The 26,908-nt window shown below is 38.6% G+C and overlaps 1 protein-coding gene across 2 annotated transcripts in view; it reads right to left on the bottom strand.

Annotated features, from left to right (window-relative positions):
• MET (MET proto-oncogene, receptor tyrosine kinase) overlaps positions 1–26,908 on the bottom strand; it is a 151,063-nt gene that overhangs the window by 57,805 nt on the left and 66,350 nt on the right. For both annotated transcript variants that reach the window (XM_054564436.1, XM_054564437.1), the window contains exon 3: positions 17,236–17,427. In XM_054564436.1, coding sequence (XP_054420411.1) covers positions 17,236–17,427 — 192 coding nt within the window. The remainder of the gene's footprint in view (positions 1–17,235; positions 17,428–26,908) is intronic.

Here is a 26,908-nt window from a genome sequence, read left to right as displayed (position 1 = left end):
GTGAGTTCTTTACATATTTTGGCAATCAAACCCTTGTCCGAGGTATCATTAACAAATATATTTTCCCAAACAGTTGGTTCTATTTTCATTTTGCTGATGTTTTCTTTAGCTATGCAGACACTTCTTTTTTGGATGAAGCCCCATTTGTTTCCTCTTTCCTTTATGTCCCTTGCTCTAGGGGATATAAATTGGTGAAAAATATTGCTGTGTGTAATATCTGAGATTTTCCTGCCTATACTCTCCTCTAGGACTTTTATGGTGTTGTGACTTATATTAAAGTCTTTTATCCATCTCAACTTTATTTTTCTGTATGGTGTAAGTTGGTGGTCGAATTTAATTTTTTTTTTTTTTTTTTTTTTTTGCATGTAGCTGTCCAGATCTCCCAACACCATTTGTTGAAGAGGCTATTTTTACTACATTTTATCCGTCTGCCTCCTTTGTTGAATATTAATTGACCATAGAGACATGGGTTTATTTCTGTGCTCTCTATTCTGTTCCATTGATCTATGTGTCTGTTCTTATGCCAGTACCAGACTGTTTTGATTACAGTGACCTTGTAATATAGTTTGATGTCAGGTATTGTAATCCCTCCTACTTTGTTCTTAGAATTGCTGCAGCTATTCGGAGTCGTTTATGGTTCCATATACATTTTTTAAACGTTTGTTCTGTGTCTGTGAAATAAGTCATTGGTATTTTAATAGGGATTGTGTTAAATCTGTACATTTCTTTGGGTTGTATGGACATTTTGATGATGTTAATTCTTCCAATCCATGAATATGGTATATGCTTCCATTTATTTGTGTCTTCCTTAATTTCTTTCTCCAGTGTTGTGCAGTTTTCTGCGTACAGGTCTTTTACCTCCTTGGTTTATTCCTAGGTACTTTATTTTTCGTGTTGCTAAAGAAAATGGGACATTTTTCTGAATTCTCATTATGATATTTCAGTGTTGATGTACAAAAATGCCTTCTATTTCTGAATATTGACTTTGTATTCCACTGTTTTGCCAAATTCACTTATTAGATCAAGTAGCTTTTCGGTGGAGTCTATAGGACTTTCTACGTATGCTATCATGTCACCTGCAAATTGTGACAGTTTTATTTCCTTTGCAATTTTGATGCCTTTCATTTTTTTTTCTTGTCTAATTGGTGTAGCTAGGACTTTCAATACTATGTTGAAAGAAGTGGTGAAAGTGGACATCCTTGTCTTGTTCCGATGTCAGTGGGAAAGGTTTTAGATTTTGCCCATTGAGTATGATGTTGGTTGTAGGTTTTTCATAGATGGCCTTTATTATGTTGAGGTGTGCCCCCTTTACTCCCACTTTGCTGAGTGTTTTTATCATAAATGGGTGCTATACCTTATCAAATGCTTTTTCCATATCTATTGATATGATCATGTGATTTTGGTCTGTCCTTTTATGTGATGTATTACATTTATTGATTTGCAAATATTGAACCATCCTTGCATCCCTGGGATGAATCCCACTTGAGCATGGTGGATGAACTTTTTAATGTATTGCTGGATGCGGTTTGCCAATATTTTGTTGAGGATTTCAGCATCTATGTTCATCAGCAATATTGGCCTGAAGTTTTCTCTTTTTGCTGTGCCTCTCTCTGGTTTTGGGCTTAGGATGATGCTGGCCTCATAAAAAGAGTTTGGGAGATGTCCGTCTTCTTGGATTTTCTGGAATAGTCAGAGAAGGACAGGGCTTAGTTAGCTCTCCCTTAAATATTTTGTAAAATTCTCCTGTGAAACCGCCTGTTCCAGGGCTTTTGTGTGCTGGGTATTTTTTGATTATTGTTTCAATTTCACCCAGCTGTTATCAGTCTGCTCAGGCTTTCTGTTTCTTCATTCCAAGTTGGAAGCCTATATTTTTCTAGGAATTTGTCTATTTCACCTAGGTTTTCAAATTTCTTGGCATATAATTGTTCATAGTAATTTCTTACAATCCTTTGTATTGCTGTGGTATCAGTTGTAATTTCTCCTCTTTCATTTCTGATATTATTTATTTGGGTCCTCTCCCTTTTTTTCTTGATGAGTCTCTGCTTAAAGGCTTGTCAATTTTGTGTATCTTTTCAAAGAACTAGCTCCTGTATTTGTTGATCCTTTGAATTGTTCTTTTAGTCTCTATGTCATTCAATTCTGGTCTGATCTTGATTATTTCCTTCCTTCTACTTGCTCTGGGCTTTGTTTCTTGTTGTTTCTCCAGTTCTTGAAGCTGGAGGGTTAGGTCATTTACCTGAAATATTCCTATCTTTTCAAGGTAGGACTGTATTGCTACGAAATTCCCTCTCAAGACTGCCTTCACTGTGTCCCATAGGTTTTGGACTGCTGTGTTTTCATTTTTATTTGTTTCCAGAAACTTTCTGATTTCTTCTTTGATCTCATTATTGACCCATTCATTATTTAATAGCATGCTATTCAATCTCCATGAGTTTAAATGTTTTTGAGTTTTTTCCTTGCAGTTGGTTTCTAGACTCAAGCCCTTGTGGTCTGTGAAAATGGTTGTTATGATTTCAATTTTCTTGAGTTTGAGGCTTGTTTTGTGCCCTACCATGTGTTTTATCTTTGAAAATGTTCCATGTACATTTCAAAAGATTGTATATTTTGCTTCTTTGTCATTAACAATTCTATATATATCAGTTAAATCCATTTGATCTAATGTGTCATTCAGTTTGACAATATCCTGGTTGATATTTTATTTGGAATATCTATCCATTGTTGACAGTGGGGTATTAAAATATCCTACTATTAGTGTGTTGCTGTCTGTATCTTTCATGAAGTCTTCCAAGATTTTCTTTATATATTTGGCTGCTCCTGTGTTGGATGCACATAGCTTTACAATGTTTATGTCTTCTTGATGGATTCCTCCTTTAAGTATTATGAAGTGTCCTTCTGTGTCTGTTTTTATGGCCTTTGCTGAAGTCTTTGTTGTCTGATATAAGTATTGCTGCCCCAATTTTTTTTTCCTGTCCATTTGCTTGGAATATTTTTTCCCATCCATTTAATTTCAGTCTGTGTAGGTCTTTTGTTATAAGGTGGGTTTCTTGTAGGCAACATATGTGCGGGTCATGTTTTCTTATCCATTCAGCTACCCTATGTCTTTTGATTGCAGCATTTAATCCATTTACATTTGAAGTTATAATTGATAGGTAACTATTCATTTTTTCCCTTTGTACCTGAGTTCTTCTTTTTTCTCACTCTTTATCTTCTTAAAGCAGTCCCTTTAGCATATCTTGCAGTGCTGGTTTAGTGGAGTGTATTCTTTTAGCCTTCTTTTGCCTGAGAAGCTCCTTATTTTGCCATCCATTTTAATTGAGATCCTTGCTGGGTAGAGTAGTCTTGGTGGCAGGCCTTTGTTTTTCATTACTTGGAATATTTCTTGCCATTTCCTTCTGGCATGTAGTGTTTCTGTTGAGACGTCAACTGCTAGCCTTATTTGGGCTCCCTTGTATATTATTTCCTACCATGTGTTTTATCTTTGAAAATGTTCCATGTACATTTCAAAATGTACTTTTCTCCCTTGTTACCTTTAAGATTTTCTCTTTGTCTTTGATATTTGCCATTTTAATTATGATATGTCTTGGAGTTGGCCTCCTTGGGTTCCTCTTGAATGGGACCCCCTGTGCTTCCTGGGCTTGTGTGACTTTTTCTCTCCTCAAATTAGGGATGTTTCCATCATTACTTTTTTGAACAGGTTTTATATCCCTTGCTCCTCTTCTTATCCTTCTTGCATCTCTATTATATGGATATTATGATGTTTCAGGTTGTCCTACATTTCCCTTAACATCTTTTCATTCTTTTTGAGTCTCTTTTTATTTTCTTGCTCCATCTGAGAGCTTTTTTCTACCTTGCCCTCCAGCTCATTGATTCAATCCTCTGCTTCATCTAGCCTGCTTTTGATTCCTTCTACTCTGTTCTTCAATTCAGAAACTGTATTCTTCATTTCCTCTTGTCTCTTATTCATAGGTTCTATGTCTTCTTTCATGCTGATATAGTCTGAAGTAAGTTCTTTGTAGTTTCCCTGTGGTTTTTTGTAATTCTCCCTGAGCTCACTAAGCTCATTGAGCTCCCTTATAAACACTGTTTTGAACTCAATATCTGAGAGTTTACTTGCCTCCATTTCATTTATTTCTCTTTGTGGGGATTCCTCCATTCCTTTCGTTTGGGAGGTATTTCTTTGTCTTCCCATTATTTGTAAGACTCTTCTTTTCTGCTTTTGCTTCTTACATTGATCTGTCTAGATTTCCTGAGTTTGTGGTATGAACTTCTATGATAGGAGATCTGTGAGATTCAGTGGTGCAGTTCCTTGATCTCCTGAACTTGTAGCTCTTAGGATGCCTTTTATGACATTTATATTGGCTCTCTGGAAGTAATTGGGTTTTGATTGCTATTTGTTCATTTTTGGGTGGGTCCTACCTTCCAGCTGGTTGAATGAGGGTCATTCTGCCCACCATGTCTTATGTGTTTTTGTGCAGGTGCTCCCAGAACAAAACCACAAAGCACAGGAAACAAACTCACATCTGCAAAAATAACCACCCCTGCAATTCCACTATCTATAGCAAATGAACCAGTATTAATAAGGCTGTAAAGAAATTAAGACTATAAGAAAGTAGAAAAAACAACTATTAGTATAAAATCTAATGAATATGCACAAAATTCATGGACCCAATATGAATGTTAAAAAGTTAGGTAGTAAAGAAAATACCGCAAATCATGGAGAAGACCACAGTGGATTTTGTCTCAGGAGCCTCTGGTATTTACTGCTGTTTTTTCTTTCTGAATCTGCTTCTGGTGATGACAAATGTTGATGCTGTCTGACCTTAGGCAGTCTGTTTGAGACTTCCAGAAATCTACCTGTGGCTGTCTTATTCAGTTGTTAATGTAGTCACTCTTCACTCAGCAGTCAGGCTTAGGCAACACAGGTTGGGACAGAATCCTTCCTGGGATTGGGGCTATTGTTTCCCCAAAGGCTGCTCAGAGGGGAGTGGTCTGCCTGAGAATGATGGCTGCTGCCATATGGGGGAATAACTCAGCACTGGTAACATGGAGGTTACTCTCTCAGGTCTCTCCCTAAAGCCTCTGTCTCCAGTCTCTTCTCTAATGTCTCTAGTCCACTCTGCCTCCACTTGCCAGGGATTTACTATCTGTGGCTGACACTCTGTACTCAGCAGTCAGGCTTAAGCACAGGCTTAAGTCAGGCCAAGGCAGAGACCCTCCTGGTGGCAGCGCTATTGTTTCCCCTCAGGCTGTTCAAAGTGGAGTCGTCTGCCCAAGCAAGATGGCTGCTGCCATCTGGGGGATGAGTTAGCACCAGGATCCTGCCTGCTACTCTCTTAGTTTTCTTCCCAAAGCCTCCATGTGCAGTCTGTCCTCAGGGGTCTCTAGCCCACTCTCCCCCCGCCTTTGCTGGAGACCACAGTAAGTAGCTACAAATAATAATTCATGCATCTACCCTTTAAACAGCTCTTTGCATCTCCAGCCACCTGTCTCTGGTAGAGAGCAACCCTGCCACTTTTCTCAGCTGGCTGTGTACTTTTTGGGCTCAGATGCTGTAGGCTAGGGATCCCTGCTTATGGTTTAGAACCCACTCTTCTCAGGGGGATCCAACTGGCTGTTTCAATATCCTTCTGGCACTGCCACCTGTGGGCACCCTGCTAGCCTTCTTTAATCTCTACCACAATCCTTACAAGTCAGGTTGTGCTAAAGTTGATTCTTCTCTCTGTCCGAGGTTATAAGTCTTCTCTCTCGCTGTCGTTCAGTGGTTTGTTCCAGGTGATTTCTCCACAATTTAGTTGTGATTCCAGATTTGTCCTGGGAGGAGGTCAGTGTGACTTCCATTCACTCCTCTGCCATCCTGCCTCTCCTCTTATCTCCCCGTATTCCCTGGTCTCTGACAACCATTAATCTACTTTATGTCTCTATAGGTTTTCCTACTCTGGATATTTCATATAGATTGAATTCTGTAGTATGTTGTCTTTTGTGTCTGACTTCCTTCACTTAGTATAACATTTGCAAGGTTCATCCATGTTGGACCATGTATCAGTACTTCATTTCTTTTCATTGCCAAATATTCCATCATAAAGATATACCACACTTTATTTATCCATTCATAAGCTGATGGATATTTGGGTTGTTTCCACCATTTGGCTGTTGTGAATAATGCTCCTATGAACATTCATGTACAAAATTTCTTGTGATTATATATTTTTGATTCTCTTGGGCATATATCTAGGAGTAGAATTTTTCGGTCTTATGGTAATTTTATATTAAAGTTTCTGAGGAACTGCCAGACCACTTTTTATATGGAGTGCATAATTCTACATTCCCATCAGCAATGTATGAGGGTTCCAATTTCCTGATACCCTCAATGACATTTGTTATTTTCTATTTTTCTTAATTATGAACATTCTAGTGGGTATGAAGTGGTACTTCATTGTGGTTTTGGTTATTATTTCTCTGACAAATATTTAATTAAATTAAGTAAATAGTAAGCTTACTTCTGGAGGTTCTACAACTTTCCCTTCATTCCTCCTCCCTGAGACTGACTACTTACTTGCTCAGTCTCCCAGTGTTCTAAAGAGCATTCCTTCATGATCAGACAGGGCTTTTGTAAAACAGGGTTCTAGAGAGGCTGGGGGTGAGGCAAGGATAGAAAGAACAAAAGTAGATTCTCACTACGAGAATCCATCAGAGTGGGAGATGGAGGACATTCTCTAATTGTTTTTAGCGGATTGCAGTGAAACTCCCTTTTATAAAAACAGAAAAGATATAGTTCTATTTCTAGGCAAATAGAATTGAATGGGGTCTCTCATATTTTTTAGATTGATTTTAATTTAAAAGTTAAGAAAAATAAAGGATGTCTATTAAGAAATAAGGAAAACATCAGTTTTAATAAAAATAATGCAAATTATTGAGGTTTGAGACTCAATGAAAAAAAATGTGAGTTAAGGAGAAAAAATGTGAGTGAACGTGATGACACCATTAAGAAACAGACTGGCTGTGATCTTAATGATCCAGGAGTAGGTCTGCTTTCCTGGTTCTTAGTAGCACCTGGCACATAGTAGATCCCAAGGGCATACCGATTGCCTAAATATATGAATAAGAAGTTCATTTAAACTTTTTTTCACCTGTTAATTGAATTTATTGGGGTGACAGTTAATAAAATTATACAGGTTTCAGGTGTACAATTCTATAAATACATCAACTGTATATAGTGTTGTGTATTCACCACTCCATGTCAAGTCTCTTCCATCATCATTTATTCCAGCCATACCCTCTTCAACCTTCCCCCCATCTCTTTCCCTCTGGTAATCACTATACTGTTGTCTGAGGTTTTGTTTTGTTTTGTTTTTTGCTTAATCCCGTCACCTTTTTCACCCAGCCCCACAACCCTTCTTTCCTCTGACAGCTGTTTTCAGTCTGTTCTCTATGAGTCTGTTTCTATATTTTGTATGTTAATTTTGTTATTTTTCCACATATAAATGAAATCATATGGTATTTGTCTTTTCTGACTGGCTTTTTTCACTTAACATAATGCTCTCCAGGTCCACCCATGCTGTTGCAAAAGGTAAGATTTCCTTCTATATTTACAGCTGAGTAGTATTCCATTATGTAAATGTACCACATTTTTTTATTCACTCATGTACTGATGAGCACTTGGGCTGCTTGGAAATCTTGGCTATTGTAAATAATGCTGCAATGAACAAAGGGGTGCATGTACTTTTTTGAATTAGTGTTTCAGATTTCTTCAGATATATTTCTCAAAGTGGAGTCACTGGGTCATCAGGCAGATCCATTTTTAATTTTTTTGAGGTAACTCCATATTGCTTTCCACAGTGGCGGCACCAGTCTATATTTCCACCAATAGTGCATGAGGGTTCCCTTTTCTTTACGTCCTTGCCAACACTTGTTTGTTGATTTATTGATGATAGTCATTTTTAAAAAAAGATTTTATTTATTTTAGAGAGAAGAGCAGGGAGGGAGGAAGAGAGAGAGGGAAACATAGATTTATGAGACAAACACCTATCAGTTGCCTCCCACGTGCCCCACCAGGGACCTGGCTCGCAACCCAGACATGTACCCTGACTGGGAATCATACTGGCGACCTTTTGGTTTGCAGGCTTGCGCTCAACCCCCTGACTCACAACTAGCCTGGGTGATGATAGCCATTCTGACAGGTGTGAGGTGACATTTCACTGTGGTTTAAATTGCATTTCTCTGATGATAAGTTACATTGAGCATCTTTTCATATGTCTATTGGCCATCTGTACATCCTATTTGGAGAAATGTCTGTTCAGGTACCTCACACATTTTTTTAATTGGAAAGAACGTGGTCTAGTTTCATTTTTCTGCATGTATCTATCCAATTTCCAAACCCCTTTTATTATTAAAGATTATCTTTATTCTATTGTATGTTTTTGTATGTTTTTGGCTCCTTTGTCAAATATTAATTGATCATAAAGTCATGGGTTTATTTCTGGGCTCTCTTATTCTGTTCCATTGGTCTATGTGTGTTTTTATGCCAGCACCAGGCTGTTTTCATTATTATGGCCTTGTAGTATAGTTTGATATCAAGTAGTATGATACCTCCAACTGTGTTCTTCTTTTTCAAAATTGCAGTGGCTGTTAGAGGTGTTTTGTGATTTCATATACATTTATGGAATATTTGTTCTAGTTCTATGAAATTCACCATTGGTATCTTGATAGAAATTGCACTGAATCTATAGATTACTTTGGGTAGTTAGGCATTTTAATTATGTTAATTCTTCCTATCCTTAAACACAGTATATGCTTTTACTTATGTGTATCTTCTCAATTTCTTTCTTCAGCATTTTATAATTTTCTGAGTACAGGTCTTTTACATCCTTGGTTAGGTTTATTGCTATTATTCTTTTTGGAGCAATCACAAATGGGACTGTTTTCTTAATTTCCCTTTCTGTTAGTTTGTTATTGGCACATAAAAATGCAACTGATTTCTGGATATTAATTTTGTATCCTGCTACTTTGCTGAATTCATTTATCAGTTCTAGTAGTTTCTTGGTGGGATCTTTGGTGTTCTCTATGTACAGTGTCATGTCATCTGCAAATAAAGACAGTTTTACTTCTTTTCCAATTTGAATGCTTTTTATTTCTTCTAGTCTGATAGCTGTGGCTAGAATTTCCAGTACTATGTTGAATAAGAGATGTGGAAGCAGACATCCCTATCTTGTTCCTGACCTTAAAGGGAATGCTTGTAGTTTTTGCCCATCGAGTATGATGCTGGCAGTGGGTCTGTCATATATGGCATCTACTACATTTAGGTATGTTCCCTCTATTCCCACTTTGCTGAGGGTTTTGACCATAAATAGGTGCAGGTTTTTATCAAAAGCTTTTTCTGAATATATTGAAATGATCATGTGGATTTTATCCTTAATTTTGTTTATGTGGTGAATCATGTTTATTGATTTGTGAATGTGGTACCAACCTTGCATTCCCAGATAAATTCCACTTGATCATGGTGTAGGATCTTTTTGATGCATTGCTGTATTCGGTTTGCTAATATTTTGTTGAGGATTTTAGCATCTATGTGCATCAGAGATACTGGCCTATAATTTTCTTTCTTTGTAGTGTCTTTATCTGGTTTTAGATTTAGGACTGGCCTCATAAAATGAGTTTGGGAGCCTTCCTTTCTCTTGAAATTTTATGAAATAGTTTGAGAAGGAAAGGTGTTAAAGGAGGTAAAATTTACCTGTGAAGTGATCTGTTCCATGGTTTTTGTTTTTGGGGAGTTTTTTTGATTACTCCTTCAATTTCATTAGGTGTAACCTATCCATTCAGATTCTCTGATTCTTCCTGATTTTTCAAAGATTGTATGTTTCTAGGAATTTATCCATTTCATTCAGGTCCAGTTTGGTGGCATATAATTGTTCACAATACTTTCTTACAATCCTTTGTATTTCTTTGGTGTCAGTTGTTATTTCTCCTCTTTCATTTCTGATTATTTATTTGGGTCTTTTCTCCTTCTTTTCTTGATGATTTTCTTGATTAAAGCTTTGTCAGTTTTGTTTATTTTTCAAAGAATCAGCTCTTGGATTCATTGATCTTTTGTATCATTTTTAGACTCTATTTCATTTATTTCTGCTCTGATCTTTATTATTTCCTTCCTTCTACTCACTTTGGGCTTTGTTTGTTGTTCTTTTTCAAGTTTTTCAAGTTTTAAAGTGTGAAGTTAGATTTTTTTTTTTGAGCTTTTTCTAGTTTTTTTGAGGTAGAACTGTAATGCTATGAATTTCCCTCTTAGGATTGCTTTCCCAGTGTTCCACAGATTTTGGATTGTTGTGTCCTCATTTTCATTTGTTTCAAGGTATCTTTTGCTATCTTCCTTGATCTCTTTGTTAACCCATTCATTGTTTAATAACATGTTATTTACCTTCCACGTCTTTGAATGTTTTTCAGTTTTCTTGTGACTGATTTCTAGTTTCATAGCATTGTGGTAAGAAAAGATGCTTGATATGATTTCAATCTTCTTAAATTTATTGAGACTTGTTTTATGACCTAACATGTGGTCTATCTTAGAAAATGCTCCATGTGCACATGTATATTCTGCTGTTTTGAGGTGAAATGCTCTGAAGATATCAATTAAATCCATTTGATTTAGTGTGTTGTTTAAGGCCGCTGTCTCCTTGTTGGTTTTCTGTCTGGAAGAGCTATCTACTGAAGTCAATGCAGCATTTAAATCCCCAACTATGACTGTATTTCTGTAGATCTCTCTTATGTCCATCAAGTTCTGCTTTACATATTTAGGTGCTCCTATATTGGGTGTGTAAATGTTTACTATGGTTATATCCTCTTGTTGGATTGTTCCCTTTATCATTATGTAGTGTCCTTCTTTGTGCCTTACTATATAGCCTAGGTATTAAAGTCTATTTTGTCAGATGTAAGTATTGCTATCCCAGCTTTTTTTTCTCTTCCATTTGCATGAAATACTATTTTCCATCCCTTTACTTTTAGTCTGTGTGTATCTTTCTACCTGAGATGGGTCTCTTGGAGGAAGCATATATATGGGTCTTGTTTTCTTATCCATTCAGCTACCCTATGTCTGTTGGTCAGAGTATTTAAGTCATATACATTCAAAGTGATTATTGATAAATACATATGTAAGTGCCATTTTATTGTTAGGCTGTTTACTGTTTCTTTTTTTCTTTTTCTTTTTCTTCTTCTTATTAAAGCAAGCCCTTTAACATTTCTTGCAGTACTGGTTTGGTGTTAACAAACTCCTTTAGCTTTTTCTCATCTGGGAAGCTACTTATGTCTCCTTCAATTTTAAATGATAGCCTTGCTTGGTTTTATGTCCTTGCTTTTCATCACCTTGAACATTTCATGCTACTCCCTTCTGCCCTGAAATGTTTCTGTTGATAAATCAGATGCCAGCCTAATTGCTGCTCCTTTGTATGTAACTACCTGCTTTTCTCTTGCAGCTTTTAGGATTCTCTCCATGTCTTTAAGCCTTGTCATTTTAATTATGATGTATCTTGATATAGGTCTCTTTGGGTCCAACTTGTTTGGGACTCTCTGAGCTTCCAGGACTTTGTATGACTTTTTTCCTTCACCAGATTAGGGAAGTTTTCAGTCATTATTTCTTCAAATGGGTTCTCAGTACCTTGCTTGCTCTCTTCTCCTTCTGGTATTCCCATGATGTGAATATTATTATGCTTCATGTTGTCCAAAATGTTTCTTAAATTCTCCTCATTTTTTAAAATTCTTTTTTTTCTTCTTGCTGCTCTGCCTGGCTGTGTTTTCCTACCTTGTCTTCCAAAACACTGATTCTATCTTCTGCTTCCTCTAACCTTCTGTTTATTCCTACCAGTGTATTATTTATTTCAAACATTGCATTCTTCATATCTGACTGGTCCTTTTTAATCCTGTTGAGTATCCTTATAATCAGTACTCTAAACTCTCTATCTGATAAATTGTTTGCCTCCATTTCATCTAGTTCTTCTTCTGGAAAATTCTCTTATTCTTTCATTTGGGTTCTGTTTCTTTGCCTCCCCATTTTGGCTGCTTCTTTGTATTTTCCACTTTAGATGTCTTTTTCATCCTGTTGAGTATCCTTATAATCAGTACTCTAAACTCTCTATCTGATAAATTGTTTGCCTCCATTTCATCTAGTTCTTCTTCTGGAAAATTCTCTTATTCTTTCATTTGGGTTCTGTTTCTTTGCCTCCCCATTTTGGCTGCTTCTTTGTATTTTCCACTTTAGATGTTAAACTAATCAGCCATCGAACTGTCCAGTTTTAATCTAATCAAACTCTAATCAGCTGTCTGGCTTAAGCACCACAGGGTGGGGCAGAGTATTTCTTGCTGGTGGGATTATTGCTTCCCTCAGGCTGATGCCACTTAGGGAGGACTGCTTTGCCTCAGAAAGATGGCTTCTGCAGTATGGGAAATGACTCAGCTCAGCATATGGATTCTAGTAACTCTTCCTTCAGTTCTCTCCCCAGAACCACCAACCCCAGATACTACTCAAGAGTCTCTAGTCCTCTCTGCTCTCCCTCTGCTGGAGCCCAGGGTAAGTGACTGCAAACAAAATTTTGTGTGTTGGCCCTTTAAGAGGCTCTCTGCATCTCCAGCTGTCTCTCCCTAGCAGACAGAAACCCACTGCTTTTCACAGCTGGATATTATTTGGGTTCCCTTCTGGCTCTGGTGCGGTAGGCTGGGGAGCTCAGCTTAGGGTTTAGACCCTGCACCTCTCAGCAGGAACCCCCTGTCCACTAAATATCCCTCCAAAACTTCAGCTGCCACTTGTGGGAGCCCAGTCAGCCCTCTCCCATCTTGTCCACACTCTCTACCAGTCATGCTGTGGTGAAGTGGCTTCTTCTGTCTGTCCATGGTTATGAGGCTTCTCTAGTGTTCAGTTGGTTATTCTGGATGATATCTTCACAATTTAGCTATAATTCCAGATTTGTCCTAGGAGGGGGTTAGTGTAGCTTCCACTTCTCCACCATCTTGGATTCTCTCTAAAATTATTATTTATAATAGGTTCTTTTTTCACAAAATAAACTTTATAACTCATGAATATATCTTCTTCTAAGGAAATATACCAAAGCTACCAGTCTTTAGGGATGTAACTAAATCAATAATATACACATTAAAAAAAACAGATGATATATTTATCTCAGCATTTTATAAAAGAGACAAGTAAGTCAGCAATCCATAAAGAGAAATGCTGTTCAAGTTCAAGCTTCATTTGGCTGTGTCTCTTGCTGGATGCTTACAGCATTGAGGAATTGATGGTCTGTGTCTACTAACTCTAAAATAGCAGTAGTCCCAAGCGTAATATATACTACAGGCTTCCAACACAAAGCATTGACATGCCATGATGTTGGAATAGGAACTGAAGGAATTTGGAGACAGGATGTCAATAGTTGAATTGATTCTTCTTACTGGAAATGAGTAATTATTCTCAGGTTCACTGATTACTAACATAATCCTTTAAGTAGTGGTCATAAGTAATGATCACAAGCTAAGGATGTCTTCTTTGGCAATCCCTACCCCTGGGTTTCCTGCTTAAGGCCCAATTAGTCCAGTTAAGAAGCATAAGAAAAAAAGGGTGATGAGTGGTAACAGCATTAAAGAGTTGGGGAGAGGAAAAATGGGAGCTGGAGAAGAGCAAAGAGAATAACAGCTGTAATACTGCCCCAGTGCAGAAAAGGTAGCTGCTCTGTGAGTGTCTGTGGAGCTGAACTTGAAACAAATCTTGAAAGTGACTCCCCACCCCCAACTCATCCCTGAGCCTCTCGCTCTCCCTAGCCTGACAGTCATGCACAAATATTTAATAGCAATGCCTTGCATCTAGAGATTAAAGGCCTTATACAAGGACTGTAAAAAAAAAAAATCAAGCAAGCATTGTTTTTGGATGTAGATTAGACGAGGAGCTCAGAAGGGGAGACGTGGGCAATCCCTGTGATTAGTCCTGTGATCTTCATGAGTATTTCTCTTCCCTCTCCCACGTAGCCCTGCACACTGAGCTAATGTTCCTGAGCCTTGTTCTTTTCTACATCCCTTCCCCCTCTGTATTTTGTAAGAAGGCATGTTCTCATTGTTTATTTATACTGTCTTGAATATTGCCTATCATATTATTTTACTTCAAAGCATCCCAAGAGTGATCACACAACTAAAAACTGTTTTGAAATCTGTATTGACTTGGCTCTACAAATATACTCAAATATATGTACACATCAGTATATTCAGACATAGTTGCACCTGTATAAATTACACGTTTAAATGTTAGAAACATGTCAAAAATGTCTTCTCTGCCACACATATAATATTGTTAGCTAAACAATATAATTCTTTCTAATCAAATAACCACTGTGAAATATCTGATTCACTTTGCACCCGACAGCTGGGGCTGTAGCTTGTATTCCCAGCCATGGCTGAATGTAAGCACAATAGGAAAGGCAGAAACAGCTGCAAACTCTTGGAAGAAAACATTTGTAAAGCAACTTTGTCTTTAGGCTTCAGGGTAGGAAGGAAGTAAAATCATTTTTCTGTTCCTTTTTATGTATGGCAGCTGTTTTTTGGGGAAAAAATATTATGTCGATTCTATTTTGTAACAGAGACGCCACGGTATTACTAAAACATGAATTGTAGAAACTTAGGCCTGGCCACAGATTTAGCACATTAGTGTGGTCAAAACATTTACAGAACTTGGTAGGTAGTGACTGTTCAGCTAGATTAAGCTAGATGGTCCCCTAGTTTTTGCTGCACTACTGACTCCTCCCTTAACAATACTTGCTATAAACAAACTGGATTTCAGTGATGTTGATTGCTTGATACTTTAAATGTTTTAGGTTTATTTACATAAAATTTAATGGAATGAAATCCTCCTAGGCAAATGTCAGAGAAATAGATGCTCTGTGAGTGTCAATAGTCCTTTGTCTGTATGTCTTTATTTGCATTCTTGGTATCAGGTACATATTTCTATCTCTCCTACCAAAATTTTAGCTCCTTAAAGGCAGGTTCTGTATCAATGCTTTCTTTGCTTCATTTATTTGCCTAGTAAAGCAAAGTTAGTAAGTTCCTGATACATATTTGATGAATAAAGAGCCATCTGGTTTAAAAAAAATCAGTGATAATCAGTACTTTTCATAAATAAGTATCTACTTGTTTATTTATTTTTACCTTTACTGTGTTAGATGTATAAGAAATGGGCATAATATAGCTTCTTCTTCTTCTTTTTCCCCCTTTTATTGAGTTCAGAGAGAGGAGAAAGGAGAGAGAAAGACAGAGAGAGAAAAACATCGATGTGTGAGAGAAACATGGATTGGTTGCCTCTTGCACATACCCCTACTGGGGACTGAGCCTGTAACCTAGGTATGTGCCCTGATAGGGAACTGAACCTGTGACCTTTTGGTCTGTGGGACAATGCCCAGTGGACCACACCAGTTAGGGCAATTTGGCTTCTTTCATGAAAATGCTGGGAGATAAGAATAAAACATTTGCCACAGCATTTCTATTATAATGAGGCTGATGATGCATGACATATCACTTGGGTGGTAGAATCTGTCACAAAGCAGAATTTACTCAGTAATTAAAGCAACTTATCTAAAAATGAGATTCTCTTAGATCTTTAGAATCTGGGAATAGGCCAGGAACCTCTTGAGGTAAAAAAGTGTCAGACCTAGAGTGTCTTTGTAAAGCTTATTAATACAAAACTGTATTGGGGAGGTAATAAACAATTTAGGAAAAAAGAGCAGAAATAAAGATAAAGGGAAACAAATCAACATAGTGAACACATTTGGAATTCAATGAATGTTAGCTGTTTTCATCCTCCTTCAATTTTTTAGGAATTCTATAAAATAACACCAATGTAAACTAAAAAGAATACAAACACAACATAATACCAACATTTTACAAAGAAAATAGGTATGACCATATTTCAAACAAATAAGTTAAGAGTGCTTGTCTGTGTGGGACAGAACTGGGTATTTCTCCTTCAGATTTTGAGGAGTTAAGGACAGAATTAAATGATCTGAGGTGGTAAATGAAAATACTAGGATGGGAGAGAGGGGGGAGGTGAAGAAAGAGTATATTTAACTGAAACAAAGGGAGGAGGACAGACTAAAGTGTCGGAATATTTAGATGACAGATCAATATGATTCGCTTTGAGCTAGAAAGGTTTTGTTTATGTTTTATGACACTGAAAAATTCCATCATGCCCCACTTAGTACAAGAAAAACATGATTTAAAATATGGCAATGACCAATATCCAGACTGCTGTAAGGACAGTGGTAATTTTTAAAAATGTTTTGTAAAAGAATACCGATAGAGGATGTACAGATAGATGGGCAAGTCATAGGAAAACATTATCATACTCAGTTGGTTTACTAGAAATAATTTTCTGGGATCTTAGTTATATCAGATGATTATGAAATAGGCATCTCTCTTTAAGAGAAATGTCTAGTATTTGTAGAAATTCGACACTTCCATAGATGCCATTATTATTCTGCATTAATTAAGAGTATAATAAAGAACTTATGTTGAAAGCACTATGCAATAACTATTAAAACAGTAAAATAGCACACACAAGAAAGTTTTAATTTCTGAAAAGCACTTTGATTCTTGTATCTAGGAAGCACAACTTCTGAAATGTGAACTTTTATTGTAGGGAAATACTGTTGCTATCCATTAAAAGCATTTCTTTAAAAAAAAAGATTTTTTTTCAATATTTTAACTTCTTTGTATCTGACCCCATGATTTTGCAGAAATCAGGAGAGTTGAAGATACAATGGGATTTTGATGATAATGTCCCTTCCTAACTGCTGCCAATATTTCTCAATGATGTGAATGTTTCTTCTCATGGAGACACACGGTTCACACAATAGCTCTCCTTTGATCTGTAGCTTCCCTTGAAAAGGAAAACATTGCCTGGAAGTGCTTTAATTGTTTCATTTTATTTTCCAATCATGTGATAGAAATCATGAATGGAAAAGAAAAAAAAAAGCCCAAACCATTCTGGGCAAAGAAATTAAAAGCAACCACATTTAAACCCGAACATTCAAGAATTTAATAAAAAAAGGCCATACACTTCATGAAAAGTGAACCAGCCTTCATTGATTTGCTTTCAGTCTGTGGCTCTAGCTTCCACTATAAGTCATTTTACAGTATTTGCAAATACCTCACTGCAAAAATAAAAACAAATTAACTGCATAATAACAGCTAAAACAGACACAGCCACTATCAGAAAGCACTTACCTGCATAAAGCGACCCTCTGATGTCCCAAGATTAGCAATGGTGAGGTCTCCTTTAATGAAGGTGGTTATAGATGTTAAGAGGACTTGGTTGAATTGACCCATGAATAAGTCAACACGCTGCAAAGCTGTGGTAAACTCCGTTCGATATTCATCACTGTGCACTTCACAGCCTGATGAATTTCTCAAAAGTGTCTGGAATAAAATATGGTCATAGAATTAATGTGAGTCTGGATGTGAGTAAGCTGTTAAAAACTCTTCAGTGTATCTTTTCAGAGCTTGGAGGGGAATGGCAAGGAGAACCATGCAAACAGGCACCGATAAGCAGACATGTTTGCAGTGACCTAAATGGCTCCAGTATCATTAGGCACTGTTGTGTATGCATAGACTCTGAACTGGGGACAAACTTCACTGTCAACAGTTCGTACCACGGTTCATTATGTGCATACATAAAGATGGAACTTAGCTGCTGTTATTTAAAGAAAAATAAAACTGTAAATGTCTCAGCCTGTGACATAAAGGTAATGCTTCTAACAGGCAAATACAATGAAATGAATTTTAATTGGAATAGTAACAAATGTTAGAGTCATATTTGGACATTATATTTTAAAATGTGTGTCTTCATGAATCTGTGTGCAGGGAGGCAGTACAAAGTGGTGGCTGATAATTTGTGGGCAGGCAGCACAGCACAGATCCCAGACCTAAGTGCCTGCATCAAATACTGGTCCATGATGCTTATGTACTTCATGTAGCCCCTATGATCTCTCTGTGTTTGTGAAATTCATGTTGTCTCTGTTTCAGCTCTCCCAACTGTAAAATTGAGAGAATTATAGAAATGTGCCTACCTTAGAGAACTGTTGTAATGATTACCTAAGCTAGTTTACAGAAATCTCTTAAAAAAAACCTAGCATGTAGAGAATACCACTTACGTATTTGTCATCATTATGGTGAAAGGCTCAAAAAAATGTAAAAGTTGTACATCAGATGCCTTAGTGACCAGCTTACTAAAAGGCAATTACCACTCAATCAGGTATTTTCCTTTAGGTTCAATTTCAAATGGAAGGATTTAAAAAAATATTGTTCAGTATTAAATGACAAGTAAGCATATGGATTGCTCCCTGCTCTCTGACACTTCAGTCTCCTGGTTTCCTCCTCCTTTTCAGGCTGCAACATTTATGTTTCCTTTGCAGGACCATCCATGCCTGGCCATCAGTGTCAGGATTTCTCAAAGCTCCATCCTAAGTCCGCTTCTCTGCTCATTCTTCATACTCTTCCCCCAGGTAGTCTCAGTCTCTCCTGTGATGTCTATTACTATTTAGTTGACACCCGCGTATCTGCTCTGAGCTGACTGTTCATCTATCACACTGACTATGAAATTTACACTCAGATATCTCAAAGACCTAAGCTAAACATTGCCAGTGTAGAAACCACAATTTTCACTCATGCCTCATCCATGATACAATGCACCCCAGTGAATAACTTTGCCATTCTTCCAGGTGCACAAATGGGAAATTCTAAGTGCCAGCCCCAATTTATCCCCATGTACAGTTGTGCCCATCTACTGAACTTCCTAAATATCTCTTGGATCCATCCAGTTTTCCCTTTCTCCACCATATCAACCTTCATTCTAGCCATCCCCCTCCCTTTCCTGGATAATTTCAATGGCTTCCTAACAGGACCTGCCAGACCCAGTCTCAACTTTGCAGCCAGATTTTCTTCTTAAAACATAAGTCCTACTCTATAACTCTGTTTAAAACACTTAATATGTCTCCCCATTGCTCTTAGGATAAAGGACAAAATTTTTAACAAAGGACCTGTTGGGCCCTTCATCATTTGAATCCTACCCATCTTCTCCATACTCACCTGACACCATGGTCTCCTTTGCTTTCTGTGCTCCAGTGAGCTGGCCTTTTTTCAGTTTTCCAAATATGCGTTATGTCCTTCCATTACAGGGTCTTTGCAAATGCTGTTCCCTCTCACTGAAATGCTCCTTCCACTTCCATTCATTTTGGTAACTGCTATGCCTCCTTCAGATATCATTTTGTCCTCATTTAATCATGAGGCCTGCCCTGACCCCAATATCTAGCCGAATTCTTCTATTTTAGTTGTATGATTATACGATTAATGTGAGACTTCTCTAGGTGGCTCTCTAGGATCAGGGATCCTGTTTGTTCACCAGTGTAATTGCTTAGAGTAGATCAAATACAACACACAGTAAATATTAACTGAATGAATGAACAAGTAACTGAATTAATTATGGGCAGCTGGGGAATGAGTGTGGCAATATGAAGCAGTATTTTTAAAACTATTTTTTTTTTTTTTTTTTTTTTTTTAGGAATAGAGGTAGTTAAGGGTTTATAAGGGACAAATAGAGTGCCTGGCTCCTAACTATCCTGACAAGATAGTTTCGAATTGGTAAATTTGGGACAGATAGCAGGGAGCAGGAGAATGGATTAAGGAAAATGAAGGCTAACTTGGGGAAAAAGAGAAAAAAAGTTCACTCTTATACATATTTGTATATAGTTATAAGTCCAGGAAAATATTTAAAGATTGGAAATTCTCTATTATTATCCTATTATATTAATAATAATCAGAAAATTGTCATAGTACATTTCAAACAAACTTAGTGTTTAAGAACAAATTGAAATAAAAGATTTAATTATCCTTATATAACATAACCTTACTCCTGAAGGTCAAACTCCTGTCACATGGAATGTGAAATTCTTATAGCTATTGACTTTAATTGTTTAAAAATCACCTATCATGTTGTTTTATAGAGTTACAACTATGTCTTCAGTTTAAATATTGATAAATTAGCAGAGTACCTGAGATGCTTAACCTACTGACTCATAATTAATGAAATGTTTTAGTTCTAGACATTTATTTTGATACATTCATGAGTGCTATTTCACTATGTAATTAGAAGCTTTTCTTCACTAAAGTACTATAGATTACTCTGAGGAATAGTAGATAACAGATGTACCAGAAATTCAATAGTGACCAATTAATTGGTAATTAAGTTTCCATTGGTGATCAATCACCCATTTTGCAGAGATAGCTAGAATTAAGGGAACCTGCTTAAAGGAGCAAGTACCAGTTTTAAATCAATGACCATCTCAACTATTTCATTACAGAGGTAAATGCTCTTCAGGGTCAGTGTCTGTGGTTACTTTGTTCCTTCTTTTACTTGATCTTACTCCTTTTTTCCCATATCTAGGTGACATCCTGGGAACTTTAAAGCCTCAAAGGTCACTGATGGTTGAAATATGATGAATTCATTGGGATATAAAACGTTTGCCCCAGTGCGGAGTAGAGTCTTTGACTGCAAACTAGTAGCAACCTGCTATGAAGAGGCCAGGTATTGTTTTATTCATCTTTTATCCCTACTGTGTTTTGTGCCCAGCACACAGTATGTATTTAATAACAGGTTACTGAAAAATTAAGGTATCTGCAAAGTAACCATATCTATAGCCCATTAGCCACTCCCGAACCACCACCACCTTCCCCTCAGCTTTCTTTGTGGTCTGCCTTGCTGAACAGGGAAAGCAGGAGAATGGAGCTGAACTGGGTCTCACAGTGTCTATAACCTGCAGGAACATGCTAATGTGTAATGCATAAATGTAGAATTCTATATCAGAGCTGAGGTAACATTTATATTGTACATTTCAAGGTCTCTAAATGGTACTTCCTCAAGAATTGATAAGATTAAATTATGTCTTTATTTCCACCCAAAACAAATTCCTAAGTATAGAAAAATTGCATAATATTTGGATAGGATTTACAGAACTTGATTTTGAAAAATTGTGCAATTTGGAACTGAAAAACTGATCTATGAAGTTCAAGTGGCATTCAAATTCATAAGCCAGGAGACCCTAACCTTTTTGGTTTTCATTTTTTCCACAACTGAGATCTGCACGAGAGGGGTAAGGGTATTAACTTCCAGGAAAAATTAACATTCCAGTGTTTACTGCAGGAAAGGAGACTACTTGTCTCTTCCTGCTGAGAATCCTGATAAACTCAATAACTGGGGTCAGGGTGGCAGGAACTGGCTTAGAGCTGCATGCTGTCTTTGAGCTTGAGTAGAGCTTAAACTACAGTATTGCAAAGATAAAGCACTGTGCAAATATGGCTAAATCTCAGTCTGATTCACTGTGCCCTTTCTGCTTCTTTGTACAGGGAAGCTAGGGTGGCTTCTTCTTACTACTTTATACACAGGTAGCTCTTGGCTGTCGCATTTGCGGTGGGATTGGGTCCAGCTGGAAAAGCACTTAACTAGAGACCTGCTCCCAAGGGTTTTGTTGTCACTCATAGTTCCCTCAGAGCCAGGAGGTCTTGAGCTTTGGGATAAAACTAAGCAAGGCTGGTGGAAAGCAGTTCTCTGTACAGCAGGTGCTTTGGGGCACCACAGAAAAATCCACAGAGGTTTCGCCCCAGCACCAGTTGGGGAGCCTGACTAATACTCTCCCTTTAGTAACAAAGGGAGGAAAAAGGAAGGAAGGAAGGGAGGGAAGAAATCTATCTTTTTCCTGCATCTACACTGTGGAAGGCACCAAGCTGGGCATTTTCACATACAACGAGGCTCACAGCAGCCCTATGAGCTTCTATCATGCTCAGTTTTCAGGAGGAGGAGGCTCAGGGCAAACCAAGGGTGCAACGACTGCCGAGTTCACACTGGAAATGGCATAAGAATTTAGTTCTCTCTGATTTTCAAGTTCATGAATTCTTTTTGCTACTGGGCACTATTCTGCACAAACTGCACAAAGTCCTGAGAACTGTACAATTATAAAAATGGAAAGGGCCTTAGAGACCATCTTACTTTAGCCCCTAATTTAGTATGAGAAACTAAAAGTCATGGAAGTTGTAACTGTCAAAGACTTGGAATCATTAAACAGAAGTTTATCACTTAACATGTTAAAAACCTACAAACTCTTGAAAGTAGGAACTACAGATTTGCCCACCTCTGATCCCTTTTCTGAGAGAAAGGCTGAAATTACTTTCTGGATAATGGCACAGAGGTAAACCATTAGCATTTTGGGCTGTTCTAGTCAGCTTGGCTCTCAAGTTTACCTCTCTTAATTACCTATTTTGGTTAATTATCATGTTTCCATCCAGGTAACTATGAAATTTCAGTCATCACCAAATCCTTTCTCTAGAATTTCCATATCCAACCAGTTGTGACATCCCATTAAACCCTGTCGGCAGTGTCTCTCCTGCTCAGCTCTCCAGCCACACTTGCACCCCTGCTCCAAGCTAGATGTTTTCTCACTGGCCTTCTGGTCTCCTACGTCATCTGCCTTAAAGCAATTATCATTACTGTAGATAGTAAGTCCAAGAGAGAGAAGCTGGTGGCAGGGTGAGTGAGGCCTTGCTGGCCACTTTGGAGGGACAGGCCACACGGGGCCTGTGCAGAGGACAGGGACTCATGAGGATCCAGGGGTGCCCCGCAGACACCAATGAGCCTCTGTGAATGTGCGGGCTCCATACCCAGCACTGGGAGGCAGGCTGAGGGCTGCAGCATCTCTAGGCTTCCTGATGGCAGATCCTGCTGTCCCCCTCCCACTGACCCTAATGCTGTGGACAGTCAGGGAGTGCTGGGGAGTCTCACCCAACTGGCCAAGATGGTGCAAGGGGAGATTCTTATACTGACCACGCAAAACCTAGAATAATGAATGGATAGGGCATGAGTGTGCCAAACACTAGCAAGATGATTGGATAGAAAAAAAAGCCCTCCCCTCCCTATCCCTATAAGAACCACAGGTTTGAGCAGGAAGGAGGATGGTCTTTGACACAGGAGTCCACCATTATCCCAGGTCGCAGCATCTGAATAAACTTCTTTCCTTCTGCACCAGCACCTGTATCACAAGTTTGGCTTTCGTTGAGGCAGGCAGCTGAACCTTTGTTTTGGTTGGTGTTTGTCGACTCCATCAGGATAGCCTTGGTGGACCTTGGTAAGTCCTGAAGGGCCTGAACTGGGATTCCAGCTGCCTGTGGCAGGCCACTCCCAGAAGCAGGACTGTGTGGACTTCCCAGCCACTGCCAAAGGCTTTTCCTGAGGAATTTCCCTGCACTCCACCTCAAGGCATCAGGCACCTGAAATGCCTGGCTGGTGAAAAGGAATGGGTTTTGTGGGGAGCAAATAAACTCCAAGATTGGGTAAGTTGAACTGGTGAGCACACTGGGGATCCTCTATCTCTACTGCTTGAGCTCATGTTACTTCAGCTTCATGCCACTTGGGTTCAGTTAGGACCATCTGTGGTACCTGTCTGTAGGCTATCCTAGGCTATCCATGCTGCTTGGGCTTCATGTCACTTGGATCTGGTTAGGAGCATCTGAGGTACTGGTTGGTAAGCTATCTGTGCCACTTGAGCTCATGCCACTTGGACTTTGTGCTACTTGGGCTTCATGCCATTTGTGTCTGGTCAGAACCTCTTGTAGTATTGGTTGACAGGACTTGCGAGCACTCATTTGGACTAATGGAATTATGGGCCCAAGTTTTGTTCATATGTTCCCAGTTTGTATTGGTCTTTCTATGATTATGGCTTTGTACTTTTGTGCCATCAGGGGTTGTTCTGTTTTGACTCCTGAAGAGAGATCACGGGGTTGAATTTTAGCAGATTGGTCTATGTATAGCTATGATCGAATGACTAAGAAGGAGTTGGTTTTCTATTGTGACACTGTTTGGCCTATGTATACTTTAGACTATGGGGGAAAATGGCCCTTAAATCATTCCCTAAGTCATTATATGATCACACAGTTGGAATTGTTTTGCCAACAGTCAAGGAAATGGGATGAAATCCCTTATGTCCAGATGTTTATGTCTGCACACAGTAAGGATTAGATAAAGAAAGGAAAAACCTAATGATATAGAGAAGAGAATTGGTTTTAAAATCCCTCCCTGATAGTAAGACACAGGAAGAAAAGGAAAATCAGGATATGAGTCTCTTTAATGCCCTGAACCTAGGTTCCCAGGATTAGCAGCAGGATGATTTCCCCCACCATCATCCCCACTGCTAACTACCCATGAAACAGGGTCCAAAGGGGAGACAGCCCCACCCATGTACGATGAAGGAATGGTCTCCTCCTCAAAGATCTGGCAGGGCACTCAACTTGGCTACAGGGCATCCCTATCTGGAACAGGACAATTCACTTTGAGGGAATACCTATAGGTGGGATAAACCAAGAAAGCCAGCCTTCTGGCCACTACTGGGTCCATACTCAATTTTCTACTTTAGAATTATTGAATTGGAAGAATTCCAACCCCTTATATGCAGAGGATCCTCAGAAAATGGCAGATCTTATCACCTCCATTTTTGTCACTCACCATCCACACTGGGCAGATGTACAGACGCTCTCCTTAACATCCTGCTAATAAAAGATCAAAAGTGGCTAGTTATAGATAAGGCTAATGAAAAGGCTCATCACCTCCAGCAAGAAAATCCCACTGGGACCCCCAAGCCAGCCAGGGTGATTCTTTCGACAAAGCCCAACTGGCACCCAAATAGTGGGGACTTAGCCTGCCTAGAGCATTATAAAAGGTGCATATTGTAAGGACTTAGGAAAGGGTGCCTAAACAAAGAGCCTAAATATGATATATGCCATTCAACAGAAACCAAATCAAGAGCCTTCTAAATTTTTAGAAAGGATCTATCAAGCTTATTGAAAGCACACTGATGCTGACCCACAGGAACAAAACAATGTGTGGATGGTAAACATGACTTTTATTGGGCAAAGTGCTCCAGACATCAGAAGGAAGCTCCAAAGTTTAGACAGGGTATTGGGAATGAATCTCTCCCAGGTGGGGGATGTAGCCTTTAAAGTTTACCATGCCCAGGAAACAAGGAAACTAAAGTAGGCTGCCATTTTCTTACAAACTGTGAAGGAAAATCAGGAGAAGTGGGACCCAAAAATAAAAAGGAAAGACCCACTATGTGCCAATCAATGTGCCTATTGCAAAGAGGAAAGCCATTGGAGAAAGGACGGACCATAACTCAAAAAGAAAAAGGATAGACAAGGGAGAAAAATTGGGACAACTATAATAGAGTAACAATAATAAAAGAATTTTAAAAAAGATAGAAACTTTAAGCAAGAAATGTTAGAAAGGAATGATTAATCTAATAATGAATGAGGAGGCCCAGGGGCTCCCCTAAACACATCTTGACCTATTACTATTTCCCCACAGAAGCCCCAGGTACAAGAGACATTGGGGAACAAACTAATCGGCTTCCTTATAGATGCAGGAGTTCCATACCCAGTACTAAAAAGCTAACAAAGTAAAGCTCAACTGTGGTGTCAGTTACTGGAGTGGCCATAAAATTACAAAAATATGTGTTCCTTCATAGTACTGAAAGTCCTAACCACAGCAATCAGACAACAAGAAGAAATAAAAGGCATCTAAATTGGAAAGGAAGAAATAAAACTCTATTTATTTGCAGATGACATGATACTGTACATGAGAACCCCAAAGATTTCACTAAGAAACTAGTAGAATTGATAAATGAATTCAGCAAAGTAGCAGGGTACAAAATTAATATCCAGAAGTCAGCTGCATTTTTTAATATGCCAATAATGAACTAACAGAAAGGGAAACTAAGAAAATGATCCCATTTATAATTGCTTCAAAAGCATAAAATAGCTAGGGGACTTCTGGCCAAGATGGAGGCATAGGTAAATACACTTTGCCTCCCTGCACAACCAAAAGAAGGATAACAACACATTTAAAAACAAAAATTAACCAGAACTGCCAGAAAATTGAACTGTATAGAAGTCAGGCAATCAAGAAGCTAAAGAGAAACATTCATCCATCCTGGTAGGAGGGGCGGAGACAGGCAGCCAGGGCAGAGAGGATGCATGGCAAGGATGCGGCTGGTAAACCAGGCAGTCCCACATTCGCATGTGGATAAACCGTGAGGAACAGCTGGGGAGCGAGACAGACTACGCAATCCAAGTTTCCAGTGCAGGAAAGGAAAGCCTCAAAACCTCTGGAGGTAAATACCTGTGGGGGTTGCAGGGGCAGGAGAAACTCCCAGCCTCACAGGAGAGTCTGCTGTAGAGATCCACGGGCTCCTAGAATGTACACAAACCCACCCACCCAGGAATCAGCACCAGAAGGGCCCAATTTTTGTGTGGGTAGTGAGGGAAGTGACTGAAAGCCTGCGGAGAGCGGAACGTACAGCATTGTTCCCTCTGGCACCCCCGCCCCCTCCCCACACACACACAGCGTAACAACGCAGCAACCTGGGTTGCCCTGGGCTGACAAATACCTAAGGCTTTACCCCTGCCAATGTAACAGGTACACTGAGACAAAGAAATATGGCCCAAATGAAAGAACAGATCAAAATTCCGTAAAAAGAGCTAAACAAAATGAAGACAAGCAATCTATCAGATGCAGAGCTCAAAACAGTGGTTATAAGGATACTCAAGGAACTTAGTGAGCACCTCAATGGCATAAAAGAGATCCAGCCAGAAATGAAGGATATACTAACTGAAATTTAAAAAAAAAAACAAAAACCATTTACAGGGAAACAACAGTAGAGTGGATGAAGCTGAGAATCAAATCAATGACTTGGAACATAAGGAAGCAAAAAAACAACCATGTAGAACAAGAAGAAAAAAGAATCTAAAAAAAAAAATGATGATAGTATAAGAAGCCTCTGGGACAACTTCAAGAGGCCCAACA

Source organism: Pteronotus mesoamericanus, unplaced genomic scaffold (genome assembly GCF_021234165.1).
Source record: "Pteronotus mesoamericanus isolate MK-2021 breed Mesoamerican mustached bat unplaced genomic scaffold, CSHL_Meso_final scaffold_85, whole genome shotgun sequence".
Classification (NCBI taxonomy): Eukaryota; Metazoa; Chordata; class Mammalia; order Chiroptera; family Mormoopidae; genus Pteronotus; species Pteronotus mesoamericanus.
This window is presented reverse-complemented; position numbering and strand designations above follow the sequence as displayed.